The 16,864-nt window shown below is 40.7% G+C and overlaps 1 protein-coding gene across 1 annotated transcript in view; it reads right to left on the reverse strand.

Annotated features, from left to right (window-relative positions):
- Positions 1-2,874, reverse strand: part of Lars1 (leucyl-tRNA synthetase 1) — a 64,821-nt gene extending 61,947 nt beyond the window's left edge. Inside the window, exon 1 of the mRNA XM_070036305.1 lies at positions 2,698-2,874. Coding sequence (XP_069892406.1) covers positions 2,698-2,703 — 6 coding nt within the window. The 5' untranslated portion in view covers positions 2,704-2,874. The remainder of the gene's footprint in view (positions 1-2,697) is intronic.
- Between the last annotated feature and the right edge of the window lie 13,990 nt (positions 2,875-16,864).

Consider the following 16,864-nt stretch of genomic DNA (forward strand, 5'->3'; position numbering starts at 1 on the left):
GGCAACTGGCCAGGTGCTGGTGGTTCACGTCTGTAATCCTAGCTACTCAGGAGGCTGAGATCTGAGGATTGCTGTTCAAAGCCAACCCTGGCAGGAAAGTCTGTGAGACTCTTAGCTCCAATAAACTACTCAAAAAAAGCCAGAAGTGGCACTGTGGCTCATTTGGCAGAGTGTCAGTCTTGAACACAAAGAGACTTAGTGACAGCTCCCTGGACCTTAGTTCAAGCCCAAAGTCCCATTAAAAAAATTAAAAAAAAAAAAAAAAAAAAAGATACCAACTGCTCCTGGAATAAAATCTGTACTCATAAACCTGACATTCAAAGTCCTTTTTGTCTCATCTCTGCTAGGTCACTTCCCTTTCCTATCCACCTAGCCTAGCCTATCCCCTATCCTATACACTCCTTCTCCCCCTGCCACCCTAGGCCTATTCAACCATCTGCATTTTGCCAAATGTGCCACACAACCCAATATTGCATGTTTCCTCTCCCTCCTCTAACACACTGTTCAAGCTATTTAATCTGCCCTCAAACCCTGCCAATCTATTTGCATGTCTATCTCAGCCATTGGGTCTTAGCTAATTATCTGCTTTGACTCCTCAAAAGTCCAAAATAACCCTCTTAATTTGTTCCTACTATCAGTAATTCTCCTCTAATAGCACTAATCACAGTGTTGTCAATGGTTCCACCAACACAATATAAGTTTGTTCATGGTGGAAAACCTGTCTTGCTTCTCATTCCATCTTCAATGCCCTTTATATGAGGCCCTTGATAAATATTTAAAGATTTTTAAACGAGAAACAGCAAAAAGCACATTACTAACCTTTTATACCTGTAGCCATAAAGAAGTAACAAGGACTAGGAAATGGATTATATATTTCAATCACAGTGCTAAGAAATTTAGACAGTTTCCATGAAACAGTTGTTACATAAAGTATTTCCTTTCCCAAGCTCCAGCATGTTTATCCTTTTCATTCCTGCTACAAACCACCTTCATTTAAACCTCAAAACAACTTCTTAACAAGAAATCTGTTCAGTCTATTTTAGTATATATTAAACCCTACTTTCAATATACAAGAATTGCTATTTGAACATAAAACTAACTATGCTCCTATTTCTTCTTCAGCAACAGAAGCACAGTTAAGTACACTCACTCTTCCAGGTTTCCAGGAAAATTCAATTGGACTGGAACTATGCTACTGGGTTGTGGCAAAGTGGTTTTGAGTAGAATCAAGTACTGGCTCTTATTACACCCTATACAATTCTAATAATCAACTTTAGGGGCTACTGAAATCTCAGGAAGCTGAGACCTGACATTCTAGGCTTGAAGCCCCCCTGGACACACAAATCTATAGACTTATTTCCAATTAATCAACAAAATGTCAGAAGTGGAAGTGAAGCTCAAGTGGTAGAAGGCCAGATCTGAAGAAAAAAGCCTAGAGCACAAGGTTTTGAATTCAAGACTCAGTACAGGCACCAAAAAAAAAAAAAAGTTAAAAAAAAATAATGGGGGGTTGGAGGGAAGGCTGGGAAGGAGCCTCAGTGGTAGAGTTCTTGCCTTGCATGCATGCGGCCCTGGGTTCCATTCCTCAGCACTGCATAAGCAGAAAAAGCCACAAGTGGTGCTGTGGCTTAAGTGGTATAGCACTAGCCTTGAGCTGAAGAGCTGAGGAACAGTGCCCAGGCCCAGAGTTCAGGCTACACGACCCACAAATAATAATAATGATAATGATAATGATAATGATAATAATAATGGGGGTTGGATCTGTGGCTCAGTTGGTACAGTGCTAGGCAATGCACAAAAGTGTCAGGTACCAAGTTTGAGCTTTGGTCTCAAAAAGAAAAGAAAACAATGAATTTTAAGGTCAAAAGAAAAAAAAAACATGTAATAGTAGCATATTCCTAAATTCTACCACTACTAACATTTGTGCCAAATAATTTGTTATCAGAGACTGCCCAGCTTCCACCCACTAGATACTAATAACATACCAATAGTGATAAACCAAAAATATCTCCAAGGCCAACATGGGTGGGCTCATGCCTGTAACCTAGCTATTCAGAAGGCTGAGATATGGGGATGTCGGGTTCAAAGCCAGCTTCAGTAGGAAAGTCCGTGAGATTAACTACCAAAAAAAATCTCGAAACATGAACACAGATCCATCCCTTGGGGGGTCAAAAATCACCCCAGGATAGAACTAATACTAATATAAACACTAATATAAACAGTAAACGTCTTTCCTCTATTGCTAGCATTGCGTGGTGTCTGTCAGTGCGTTCCCGCACCCCGATCTGACACGGTGCACGTCCACACCGAGCCACGCACAGGCGTGCACCTTTCTGGAAATGGGAAATCCTTGTCTGTCTGACAGGAAGGCGCTCCTTTTTTTTTTTTTTTTTTTTTGCTGGCAGGTGCAATCCGCGTCACCTGCTTCGCTCCATCTTTCCAAACCGCAGAGAAACCCCACCAAGCTCATTCAAGAAGTGGGTAAAGCCAACAGGAACAGACAAGACACCCGCTTCCTGGCTCGTCAGCAAGCAAGGCAGCTTCCTCAGGACACCCTCCCACCCACCCCCCCAACGCGTGCGGGGGGACGGGCCGGCCTCGCGGACGGAGAGACGGCTAGCACAGGGGCAGCCACGGGGGACGCGCCAGCCAAGTTCCAAAGCCCGGCCAGAAGACACTTTTCCCGCCCAAACTCACCGCCATGGCGCCGCCCGGCAGAACCTGAAGTCCCCGACAGTGACCCCGGCAATTCCCCCCCACTCAAGGAGTGACTACAAACTCTGCCCCTCCTCTAGAGACAGCCAGGCCGCCAAGACTGGAGAGCACACGCTTCACAGCGGCTGAGGCAACAGCTCAGGTCACTACCAACTGCCGGATACATCTCACGGCACGCCGGGAACTGTAGTTCCCAGGTCTAGAGAGCCAAAGTCCACGAAACGTATACAGACTACAATCCCCAGAAATAACCCGATACCGGAAGTCAACTGGTAGATCCACTTACCCGGCGCCGGTAGTGACGTCACGTCACGTTGAACTACAAGAACCATGATGCAGTTCGGGAACACGGACTGCCGCCAGCGCGCCCAGGAAGGGGTGGAGCCTGGGCTCTTGAACCTTTTCCCAGTGTGGGGCTGGGTCTCAGAATGAGCCAATCTGCGAAGTTCATTACTCTCTTGTGACTTAGGTGCTAACTATGTATGGCTTGCTACTGTGCACAGATATTTATTACTGCCAGTGGTATTCAACAGATAGGTATTTGTATATTTAATAACCTTTAATAGCAGTCTGCATTATTAGACGAGGAATTGAAATCTACCTGTTCCCAATGCAAGGCTCTGACCCTTTAAAAGGCAGAACCACCCAAGGCAAAGGTGTACAATGTAGTAGTCTCTAGCTACATGTAGCAATTTAAATTAAAATTGTTAATTAACACTTCACAAAATGTAATTTTTTTTCAGTCGCACTAGTCAAATTTCAAACATTCAACAAATCCATGGATGGTGCAAATGTAGTAGACCATTTCCCTCAGAACAAAAAAGTTTTGTTTTTTGTCCTTTCTTTTGAACAGTGCTAATAGAAGAATTTTGCTTTGAATACTAGGGTTTGAACTCAGGACCTTTTACTGTCGAAGCAAGACTACCACTTGAACTACACCTCTAGCCCTAGAAGGTTTTTACTCTCTCATGGCTAGATTATTTACAAGCATTGATCCATTAATCTAGTAGACACTAAATATCTGCAAAATACTGGGGGAGGGGGGGCAGGACAGCCCAGAAGTATGTCTACCAAAAAAGCTTTTTAAAAAATGGGACTACCTTAAAATAAAAAGCTTCTGCACAGATAAATCTATCGCAACTAAGCTAGAAAGACAACCAACTAATTGGGAAAAATATTTACCAGCAATATATCAGACAAGGGGTTAACATCCTGTATATACAGGGAATTCAAGAAACTAATCCCTCCCAAACCTAACAAACCAATTACTAAATGGGCAAGGGAACTAAAGAGGGACTTCTCAAATGAAGAAATAAAAATGGCAAAGAAACACATGAGGAAATGTTCATCATCCCTGGTGGTGAAGGAAATACAAATAAAGACAACCCTGAGATACCACCTTACCCCAGTCAGAATGTCCCACATCCACAAATCAGCCAACGACAAATGCTGGAGGGGATGTGGAGAACGAGGAACGCTATTACACTGCTGGTGGGAATGTACACTTATACAACCACTTTGGAAAGCAGTCTGGAGGGTCCTTAGAAAGCTAAAGATTGACCTCCCTTACGACCCAGTCATACCACTTCTAGTCATCTACCCTGAACAACAGGAACCAATATACAAGGACACGTGCACCTCCATGTTTATTGCAGCACTGTTCGCAATAGCTAGGATATGGAAACAACCCAGATGCCCCACCACAGATGAATGGATCCAAAAATTGTAGTATCTATACACAATGGAATATTATGCAGCCATTAGAAATGACAAAATAATGGCATTTGCAGGGAAATGGATGGAGCTAGAAGGAATCATGTTGAGCGAGGTAAGCCAAGAACGAAGAGACAAACGGTACATGGTCTCCCTGATAAGTGGATGATAAATCCAAAATGTTAGGTGATATGACAAAACTAACAGGACTTAAGAAACAAAGAACTCCCACTCATCTGGTTGAACCACTACCAAATATCCCCATGCTGCTGATCACATATATGGTATATAACATGTGAGCACCGTTATATATTGCAGACTGTGATAGACAATTTGCTCCAGGAAAGTTAGAATGAACTTGTGACTTTAAATGAGCATCATTATTCCACAATACTGTGAATTTCCGGAAATTATGTAATCAATCACAATCAAAAAAAAAAAAAAAAGAACCTTGGGGAAGGGAGGGAGGGAGGGGATGGTAAGGGGAAAACAATGGAGGGGGTAACAATGTTCAAGAGGAAGTGTACTCATTACCTCACTCATGTAACTGTAACCCTCTGTATAGTATCTTTACAATAAAAAAAAGAAAAAAAATTATTTTACATTTTTAACAGTCTTAATTCAATGTGTGGTACATGAATGATATGAGCCATCAAAAATTGGCTAGATGCGGCTGGGAAAGTGGCTTAGTGGTAGAGTGCTTGCCTTGCATGCATGAGGCCCTGGGTTCAATTCCTCAGCACCACATAAGCAAAAAGAAAAATAAGCCGGAAGTGGCGCTGTGGCTCAAGTGGTAGAGCGCTAGCCTTGAGCTGAAGAGCTGAGGGACAGCGCCCAGGCCCCACAACCGGACCAAAAAAAAAAAAAAAAAAAAAATTGGCTAGATGGTTAAGGTGCTGGTGACTCACGCCTGTAATCCTAGCTACTGGGGAGGCTGAGATCTGAAGATAGCAGTTCAAAGCCAGCCTAGGAAAGAAAGTCTGTGAGACTCTTATCTCCAGTTAACCACTAGAAAACCAGAATTTGTGCTGTGACTCAAAGTGGCAGAGTGCTAGCCTTGAGCAAAAAAGCCTAGGGACAGTGCCCAGGCCCCGAGTTCAAGCCCCACAACTGACAAAAAAAAAAAAAAAAGGCTAAATTAAAAAAAAAAAAAAAAAGAAACCTTAAGCAATCAAGAGCCTACCACTAGCTTTCCTGTATCAAGGGCTTTTACACATCTAAATTACTCTCTTTCCATCATTTTCCAGCCTTCTTCCCGTAGCCACTAACAATTTAGAAATTATTTCTTGATAGCCCAAGTCTGGGTTAAATGTCTCCTAAATAATCCCTCTATGTTACTTGCCCTTAGAAAATTTATCATGGGGCTGGGAATATGACTTAGTGGCAGAGTGCTTGTCTAGCATGCATGAAACCCTGGGTTCAATTCCTCAGTACTACATAAACAGAAAATGCCAGAAGTGGCACTTTATCCTACTGAATTGTGCTGCTGATTTATCATGAGACTTCAAGATTTATAACAGCAAAGACTGTATAGCAGTGTTGAGCTGGTAGGCGCCTTATGAGTGTGTGCGTGTTTGTGTGTGTGTGTGTGTGTGTGTGTGTGTGTGTGTGTGTGTGTCTTTGTGTGTCTGTGTTTGTCTGTGTGCTGGTCCTGTTCTTGAACTCGGCTTACGTGCTGTCCTTGACTTTTTGTGTATTTTACCATTTGAACTACAGAACCACTTTGGGGGGGAATAATTGGAGATGTCTTACTATGCACTTTCTGCTCTGGTTGGTTTTGAATCATAATTCTCAGATCTCAGCCTCCTGAATGGCTAATTTACAGTCAAGAACCACCTGCACCCTGCATAAATATGTTTTGAATGAATGAAGGGATCTCATCCTCTACAGCTCTTATAACTAATATTATACTTTACTGTTCCAATTCTGTCCTGACTTATACTACTTGTCATCTTTGATGCATCATTGGTATTCATGTAACAAATGTTTATTGGACAAATATTTGCTTCCCATAAACCTGTCATAGAACTAGAATAGAGTGGGCATGATGGTGATAGTCAAGATGGTGAACAGTATATAGGCTAAAGAGGAACTTACAAGAGGTACATAGAAAATAAAATTTATTATTGCCTAGAATATGTCTCTTTTGGTGCCCCAGGCACCAAAAAAAGCAGAAAGAGAGAGAGAGAGAAAAAGGAAGAAAGGAAAGAAGGAAGGGAGGGTGGGAATGAGGGAGGAAATGAAGAAGGAAGGAAGGAAGGAAGGAAGGAAGGAAGGAAGGAAGGAAGGAAGGAAGGAAGGAAGGAAAGAAGGAAGGAAGGAAGGAGGAAGGGAGGGAGGGAGGGAGGACTCAGGATTTGTATTACACAGATCCAATTCATCATTTACTATCTCAATCACATCTGTCAACTAACCACTCTGTAAAATAAAAATAATAGTGTGTACCTCATAAAATTGTTATGAGACCTAAAGAAATACGCATGAGTTTTGTTTATACATATGTCACATACAAACACACACACATATATATACAAACATGCCATATTCTATGCATATTAAAATGTCATCTATCTTTAACATTATTTTAAGAAAAATTGGTGTGATTAAAATGAACAAAAGCTTTCTGTGTCTGTGAGAATCTCTTCATTGGCTTAATCAAGCTGGTTAGAACCATCTAATTGTGTGGTGTGCTTTTTCTGAGTGCCAAACCATATCACACTCATTGTTCAAAACTCCATAGCAAAACTTAATTCCTCCCTGATTATTCTTTACAAACTTGTCCCACTGGTCACTCTACCCAATTTGGTAAATCATCCACATTGCTAAATTGAGAACCCTAAGGTTATAATTAATTTGGGCTTCTCTTTGAATCCTTTTGTACTTGTTTTTCATTCAGTTACATAACTTCTCTGTTTTTAGATAACAAGATCCTTCCTGGTGGCCATTTCTTTGCAAGTGCTCCTGAAGCAAGTGGCACTCAGTGATTGTTTCCCTTTGCTGCTAGACATCTTTTATTAAACAGAGGTGTGTGTGTGTGTGTGTGTGTGTGTGTGTGTGTGTGTGTGTGTGTGTGTGTGTGTGCGCGCGCGCACGCGAAAGCGTCCACACGCGAGCCTGCACCCAAGCACCAGTCCTGGGGCTTGTACTCAATGACTGGGAGCTATTCTCTAACTTTTTCTTTTTTCTTTTTTTTTTTTTTTTTTGGTCAGTCATGGCCTGGGCACTGTCCCTACACTCTTCAGCTCAAAGCAAGCGCTCTACCGCTTGAGCCACAGCACCACTTCCGGTTTCCTAGTGGTTTATTGGAGATAAGAGTCACACCAACTTTCCTCCCTGGGCTGGCTTTGAACTGCGATCCTCAGATCCCAGCCTCCTGAGTAACTAGGATTACAGGCGTGAGCCACCAGTGCCTGGCTTCTTTAACTTTTTCTATCAAGGCTGATACTCTACCAATTGAAATACAGCTCTACTTCTGGCTTTTTGGTGGTTAAAGACTCTCACTGACTTTCTTACTAAGGAAAGTCATGGCTTCAAACCAAGATCCCCCAAAGGCTCCATCCCCAAACTCTTAGAGCTTATAAACGACTTCTACAAAGTAGCAGGATACAAAATTAACCCACAAAAATCAGTTGCCTTTCTGTACACCAACAATGTACAAGCAGAAAGGGAAATCAAGGAAACAACCCCATTCATAATAACCAAAAAAAATAAAATAAATATCTAGGAATTAACCTAACCAAAGATGTAAAGGAAGCCTAAAAAAAAAGGAATCATATTTGTTGCTTTGTATGTACCTTCCCCAGGATGTAAGCCCTGCTTTCACGGTATTTGATGTTGATATAATTTGTGGAGGGGAAGGGAAAAAAAAAACTGTTTAAATAGGGATACAGGTGGACCCATTACAACAATGACATGTACAAGACATTATGTTGAAAAACAAACTTTATAACTTTGGCAGGGTGGGGGGTGGGAGTGGTTGTGGTAGGGGGGTGTGGGAGTGAGGGGGTAGAGAGGGGAAGGGATGATATTGGGAAACAAAGGAGTAGGCAACAATGCTTGATAAGAAATGTACTCACTATCTTGCCCATGTAATTAAAACCCCTCTGTATGGTATTTTCACAATTAAAAAAAAAGGAATCATAGAGGATTCCAGGAAATGGAAAGATCTCCCATGTTCCTGGATAGGCAGAATTAACATAGTGAAAATAGCTATACTGCCAAAATTGATATACACATTCAGTGCAATTCCCATTAAAATCCCAATGATGTGCTTTACTGAAATAGAGAAAACAGTCCAAAAGTTCATATGGAACAACAAAAGACCTAGAATAGCCAAAGCAATTCTAGGCAAAAGAAACAATGCAGGAGGGATCACAATATCGAATTTCAAGCTCTACTATAGAGCCATAATAACAAAGACAGCTTGGTACTGATACAAAAAGACCAGAAGACCAATGAAACAGACTAGAAGACCCAGAAATAAAGCAGCATATTACAGTCAGTTGATATTTGACAAAGGAGCCAAAGACATACAGTGGAAGAATCATAACCTCTTCAACTATTGGTGCTGGGAAAACTGGGTCGCCACATGCAGAAAAATGAAAGTGGACCCTAGCCTATCACCATGCACTAACATCAACTCAAAATGGATTAAAGACCTTCACATCAAACCTGATGCTCTGAAACTACAGCAGGATAGAGTAGGAGAGACTCTTGAACTTATAGGCACAGGCAGGAACTTCCTGAACAGAGTCCCAGGGTCACAACAAATTGGAGAGAGACTGGACAAATGGGACTACCTTAAAATAAAAAGTTTCTGCACAGACAAAGAAATAGCAACAAAACTAGAAAGACAGCTAACTAATTGGAAAAAATTTTTACCAGCAAAATATCAGACAAGGGTCTAATAACCATTATATACAGGGAACTCAAGAAACTAACCCCTCTCAAACCTAACAAACCAATCATGAATGGGCAAGGGAACTAAAGAGAGACTTCTCAAAAGAAGAGATAAAAATAGCAAAGAAACACATGAGGAAATGTTCATCATCCCTGGCTGTAAAGGATATGCAAATAAAAACAACACTGAGATACAACTTACCCCAGTCAGAATGGCCCACATCCTAAAGTCAGCCAACGACAAATGCTGGAGGGGATGCAGAGAAAGAGGAACCATATTTCATTGCTTGTGGGAATGTACACTTATACAACCACTTTGGAAAGAAGTCTGGAGGTACCTCAGAAACCTAATATAGACCTCCCCTGTGACCCACCCATACCACTCCTAGGCATCTACCCTGAAAAATAGGAACCAGGATACAAGGACACATGCACCTCCATGTTTATTGCAGTACTGTTGTTCACTATAGCCATGATTTGGAAACAACCCAGATGTCCCACTACTGATGAGTGGATCCAAAAATTGTGGTACGTATATACAATGGAATATTATGCAGCCATTAGAAAGGACAAAATAATGGCATTTTCAAGGAAATGGATGGAACTAGAGCAGATTATTTTGAGCAAAGTAAGCCAAGAACAAAGAGACAAACAAACAGCACATGGTCTCCCTGATAGGTGGATGCTAAAGCCAAAGTACAAGAAGATATGGCAAACAGGACTCAAGAAACAAAGGACAGCCACTCATTTTGTCATATCATTGCTAAATGACTACATATTCTAGAACATAGATATGGTAGATAAATGCACGCAATAGAAGGAAGCCAGAAGGAGGAACAGAATGAGTGGGAACAGTCGACACTAAGCAAAAGGAAAGAAATGTAAACATCACCTGATGTGGAAAAAATAACTTGTAATGTCAAAGCTCATAGAATTCACAAACTTTCTAGACCATGATAATGACAGTTTGCCTTGTGAAAGTTAAAATGTGTTTGTGACTCTAAGTATCACTATTCCACAATACCATGAAATATGTGAAATTTATGTAATCACCTAATCTCAATTAAAGGAAAAAAAAGTGATAGGAGGGATGGGTTCAGAGAGATGGGTGACAATGTTGTCAGACACTTTGTATATACTGCCTTGTAGAATGGGATCTTCTTTGTCCAACTACTTCAAGATAATAAATAAATAAATAAATGGCATAGAAAAAAATTGCCTTCTCTTACATCTATGTTCTACCTTTCTATTTACACTTCCTGTTTTTTTAATGATGCAAGCAAAATAACAGAAGTATAGAGAGAAGAAAGAAAATTCATTCTAAGATATAAAAGCTTAGTTGATCTTGGAGCCTGTCTGTGTGCAGCGTCTGACCAAAATCATGAGTCAACAGAGGGAGGCACCAAGCTCATTCAGTGGTCATGTCCACAAGGTCTGCCATCGGATGCCAGAGTCTGACTTAAGGTTCTGTCCCATTCTATCTTCATGACAAGTTCCCTCAACCTTCAGAACCTCAGAGTCCTGGTGTGTAAAAGGTAGAAAATGAAAATACCCTACCTACCTCTTCAGCTTACTGTGAAATAAAATGAGCTATACCAAGCAAGTGCCCAGCTCACAGTAAGTGCTCAAGAAATATTAAGCAGGTAAGCCAGTAAGAAAAGAGACTTTCTGGAAGCCAGTTTAGTAAATAAATTAAAGAAAATTATAAATCTTATTGCCATGAACTAGTCACAAGCAAACATGTTAAAGAGACAGATTCTTTTTAATGAAAAAAAAATGTAACCAAACTAGAGTAGTTGCAAAATTTTTGAACACCTTCTGTTGTCCACCTTTCTTCTAAAGTGGAGATAGTTCTAATTCTCAGGAATTAGAAATTGCTCACTTAGGCTATGTGACTCCAGACTCCAGATCTATAAGATGCAGCCTGCCATTCTGCCAACATTCCATGCAGTTTTGGAGGCTTTGTCATGAGTTCATGGGGACAATGTGACATCTGAATCACCTGCTTGTAAGCCAGGTATGGTGGCTCATGCCTATAATCCTTACACTGGAGAGGAAGAGCTAAAACAAAACAAAACAAACCTTGGTTTGAGCCTTTTATAGTAAGACCCCTATCTCAAAAACTACAACAGAAATTATCTATTGCTACCTATAATATTACTATGAAACTTAGTGGTTTAAAACAATAATTATAGGAGGGGGTGACACTGTTCAAAAGGAAATGTACTCATTACCTGACATATAACTGTAACCCTTCTGAACTTCACCTTTAGAATAAAAATTAAAAAGCAAAACATATTATTTATTATCTTTCAAAGTTTCTGTAGAATGGGAGCTTGAGGGCTTTCATAAGACAGCACTCAGACACAGGTCAAGTCTGAAGAAAAAAATATATGTACACACACACACACACACACACACACACACACACACACACACACACACACACACACACACACACACACACACACACACACACACACACATATATCAAGTCAGAAGATTGCCAAGTCCAGGTGCTAGTCGCTCACATCTATAATCTTAGCTACTCAGGAGGACACTGGAATGAATCTATGGATTCTGAAGATTGTGGTTCAAAGTCCATGAGACTCTTATCTCCAATAAACTACTCAGAAAGATCCAGAAATGGGTTTGTGGCTCAAGCAGTAGAGCACTAGTCTTAAGCAAAAGCAGCTCAGGCCCTGAGTTCAAGCCCCAGGACTGGCACACACACAAAAAAGCTGGAAGTGGAAGTAGAGTGCCAACCTTGAGTGAAAAGACTAAAAAACAGTGCCTAGGCCCTGAGTTCAAGCTCCAGGACCAGCGCGCGCGGACACACACACACACACACACACACACACACACACACACACACACACATACTTTAAATAAAATGTGACTAAATAAAATAAAATTCTTACTTAACCCAAGAAAGACCTTCATGATGTGACCTTTGATCATCTTACCTATTATCATCTCCCTCCTGGCTCACTGTAACTGAGCCTCCTCCTGCCTTTCTTCAAACTCACCAAGCCAGCTCCAGCAACAGGGCCTTAACATTTTCTGGTAAGCCCTGCTCTCAAATACACATAGCCACTCTTGCCATCTCTAGGCCAGTGTTGAGTCTTTTTACCTTTGCTATCCCTTCCTTCCTCCCACTTTTTCTTCTTTGTTACACAAATGATATATTGCAGAATAGCGTGTCATCATTCTCTTGATGCTAAAAGACCTCTCCAAAAGAAGTCCTGGTTCCTTCATGGCTGTGTCTCCAGGGCCTATGATGGGGCTCTGCCTAAGATAGGTTTCCACCAATATTTCTTGAGATAAAGTCTGAATGCATGAACCTAAAGAGATTGATACATGCAAAGCCCTGGGCAGAGAGACTGGTACCCAAGAAGGGTGAGTTATTATTAGGTGCTGTGTCTAAAATCCAAAGGGTTTACTCAATCCAAAGAAGAAAAGGCAGCTCTCTTCCAACATGAGAAAGATAACCAGAGAGAACTGAAATCCGGTCAGCTTACTATTGTTGCTGTTAAGTAGAATAGCACACATTTCTCCTAGTGTTTTTCTAGTCTGCAGAGGTATCAGGCCTCAGGGCCTGCAAAGATCCAGTTGGAACCCATAAAGCACAGAGAATAGGTCCAGGACTACTGCTAGTAACTATACACAGAGCTGACACTTTTTTTTTTGGTGCTGGTCCTGGGGCTTGAAGTCAGAGCCTAGGTGTTCTCCCTGAGCTTTTTTTTTTTTTTTCTTTCAGTTGTGGGGCTTGAATTCTGGGCCTAGGCACCAGCCCTGAGCTCTTCAGTTCAAGGCAAGTGCTCTACCACTTGAGCCACAGCATCACTTCCAGTTTTCTGGTGGCTAATTGGAGATAAGAGTCTCAGGGACTTTCCTGCTCAGGCTGGCTTTGAATCATACATATCCTCAGATATAAGCCTACTGAGTAGCTTGGATTACAGGTGTGAGCTACTTGAGCACCTGGTTCAAACAGCTTTTTTTTTTTTTTTTTTTTTTTTTTGCCTATCCTGAGGCTTGAACTCTAGGTGCTGTCCCTGAGCTCCTTTTGCTCAAGACTAGCACTCTACCACTTGAGCCACAATGCAACTTCCAGGTTTTTGAGTCTCACAGACTTTCCTGCCCTGGCTGGCTTCAAACTGTAATCCTCAGATCTCAGCCTCTTGAGTAACTAGGATTACAGGTGTGAGCCATCACTGCCTGGCTTCAAACAGCTTCTTTAAATTGAAATAGTTGTAGAGTCATATGTCACTCTAAGAATTAATATAGAGCTGGCACTGGTGGTTGACACCTGTTGTCCCAGCTACTGAGGAGGCTAAGATCTGAGGATTGTGGTTCAAAGCCAGAAGTAGAGCTGTGGCTCAACTGGTAGACCACTAGCCTTGAGCTATAAAAGCTCAGAGACAGTTCCCAGGGCCTGAGTTTGAGCCCCAGAATTGGCACAAAAGACATAATAATACGAAGAGTACATTTGTATTCTTTCTCCAATTTCTGTTAACAATAGCATTTTGAAAGCACTGGTATTATAGCCTAAATACTGACTTTGTTACAAGTTTTTTAAACCTCATCTACCTGCTCCATTGGTAATAGATCTAACTTGTTATGTGGCCTCAGTATAATTCAATCAAGGAGTTACATATATTAATAGTTTATTTCTTTTGTAGCTGAGTAATATTGCATGTTGTATATGTATCACATGTTTGTTTTTCCATTCACCTGTTAAATCTGGACTGATTCCATTTTTATGGTTACTACAAATAAAGTTACTATAGGCATTTGTGTACAGGATTTGTGTGTGAACATAAGGTTTCAGTTCTCTGGGATAAATGCCCAGGAGTGCAATTTCTGGGTCATATGGTAATTGCAGGTTTAGTGTTGTAAGAAACAGCCAATTGTGAGCGAGATTACACAATTTTATGTTATGTTCATAGTAATCTATGAATGATTTAATTTTCCTGCATATACACTATTGTTCAAAATTGTCATCTATATGTAGACATGTGCAACTTTAGTATTTAAGTATTATAAATATTTGCTAAATTAATTTGTGTATATAAATATTTATTAAAATATTTACATAAGTCAAAAATATAAACAATCCTTTATATTACAATTCTCCCAGGGAAACGAACTGCACTTGCAGAATAAACATATTTTTCTCCAAGTTTAACTCACCATTTGTCTGTCAAATTGCCTTGCCTTTGCAGAGCTAAGATTCCATGGGCTCTTACTAAAGTGACACATTTCTTAGTCAGATGAGCTGCCCCAGACTCAGGAGACTCTGACATTTTGATAGGAATATTATTTAATTTGATGATCATCTATGGATGTATAGACAGGAGAGTCTGTAAATGTGAGCTTTGTAGCTTGGAATTCTATCAAAGCTTAGTTTAATTGCTCGTAAGGGGAGGCACTGCTGTGTTTGTAAATTTCACAGAAAAAAAGAAAAGTGACTCTCAACCTCTCTTATTGTACATCTGAGTAGGGAATAAAATAATTTGCTGGCATGATCTACTCTCATTCTGGAGGGCTTATCTATCTCTGTCAACACTTGTATGAAATCCTAATGTTGATAGCTCTTTCTGGTTGAAGCCCAGGTATTCTCAAGCCAAGAAAGGAAACTTGGCTTGAATGAGGATGATTTAAATGCTGCTATTCTTGTAGTCACTCTCTTTTTAGTGCCCCTTATTAACAATCTCTCTTTTCTTATATAAATTGGCAGCTTTTTCCTCTGCAAATAAAAATAAAATTAAGAGAACTCTAAATCAATCTTTGTTAAGTATTCACCTTACCCAAGCAAAGATATATTATTTAACATCAATCTTACTTGCTATCCAAGAACAGTGACTAGCAGATGGCAATGGGTTCTATGCATATTTGATTAATGAATTTTGAATGAACCCTGTAGTTCATATTTTAGCATTTGCTAGTAAGGTGATTTGGTAGTTGTCAAAGGTAGGCTTTGGAGTCAAAGAAGCATAGACAAGATTGGATCCTTCCACTCATTCTCAAGACTTTTCCGGATGAAGTTCTCTTGTCTGTGAGTCATAGCCATTATATCAGAGAAGTTTGAGGATGAAAGAAAACAGTGCACTGAAATACTTGCATAAGGTGGGTCCTGAGCATGTGCTCTGATAATTCCCAATGTCTTTCATATAGCTGATTACTAAGTGGTCCAGATTGCTCCCTGAAAAGTTCAGTGAATAGAGAAAACTTCAATTTTTTTCTTCAAATATTGCCTCTGCCTCAGAGAGTCTGGCACATGATAGTCAATGCTCAATGTGGATGTTGTACTGATGTATATATGTATCCACTGCAATCAGGGTAATCCAATCAGGTAACTGCATGGCTGAAGTCAGTGTCCTATCTATTCAGGGACTGCAGGTGAGTTGAGTTCTATGTATAAAATTCCTGCCAAGCATGGAGTAGGACTGAATTTATTGTATCCCACTTCTATTTCTGAAAAAATTAACTAATTTTTTTTTTTTTTTGGTCAGTTGTGGGTCTTGAACTCTGGGCCTGGGCGCTGTCCCTCAGCTCTTCAGCTCAAGGAGAGCTCTCTACCACTTGAGCCACAGTGCCACTTCTGGTGTTCTGTTAATTGGAGATAAGAGTCTCAGGAACTTTCCTGCCCAGGCTGGCTTTGAATTGTGATTCTTAGATCTCAGCCTCCTGAATAGCTAGGATTACAGGCATGAGCCACCTGCGCCTGGCCTAGTTAGTTATTTTTTGTGCCAGTCCTGGGGCTTGAACTCTGGGCCTGGGTGTTGTCCCTGAGCTTTGGTGCCCAAGGTTAGCACTCTACCACTTGAGCTACAGCTCCACTGCCAGCTTTTTGGGTGGTTGAATGGAGATAAGAGTCTCATGGTCTTTTCTGCCTGGGCTGGCTTTGAAGCTCAGTCTTCAGATCTCAGCATCTTCAGTAGCTAAGAGTACAGGCATGAGCCACTGGTGCTGGTTAAAAAGATGTTGTTGGTACTATGATTTGAACTCAGGGTCCTGTGCCTTCTAGGCTGGAGCTATACCACTTGAACCCTGCCTCCTTCCCTGTTTTGATTTGTTTTGAGATAGGGCCTTGTTAACTTCTCTGCCTTAGTTGGCCTTGAAACAGATCCTTCTGGTCTCAGCATTCCTAGTAGCTAGGATTATAAGCATAAGCCACAGGCTTGCACAAAACAACTCTTTTATAACTGCTGGTTATTCAAGATACAATTTGCCATTCAATATTTACATTTAAACACTAGTCCTAGTATCTATTTACAATTAAAAAATTTTTTTTTTTGTTTATGTGGTACCAAGGAATTGAACCCAGGGCCTCATGCATGCCAGGCAAGCACTTGTCTATTAAGCCACATTCTTAGCCCCTCTATCTACATTTATGTTTCTATGTATCTACTTAATGTACTCAATTCATAGAATGAATACAATAAATTTGCAGTCAAAAAAGGGGGAAATACTCACAGTGTCCAAACCCAAATTTCATTATCATGATCAGGGCTGTTTTCTCTATAATGTGCAT

Source organism: Dipodomys merriami, unplaced genomic scaffold (genome assembly GCF_024711535.1).
Source record: "Dipodomys merriami isolate MVZ:Mamm:240054 unplaced genomic scaffold, mDipMer1.0.p SCAF_27, whole genome shotgun sequence".
NCBI classification, from domain to species: Eukaryota; Metazoa; Chordata; class Mammalia; order Rodentia; family Heteromyidae; genus Dipodomys; species Dipodomys merriami.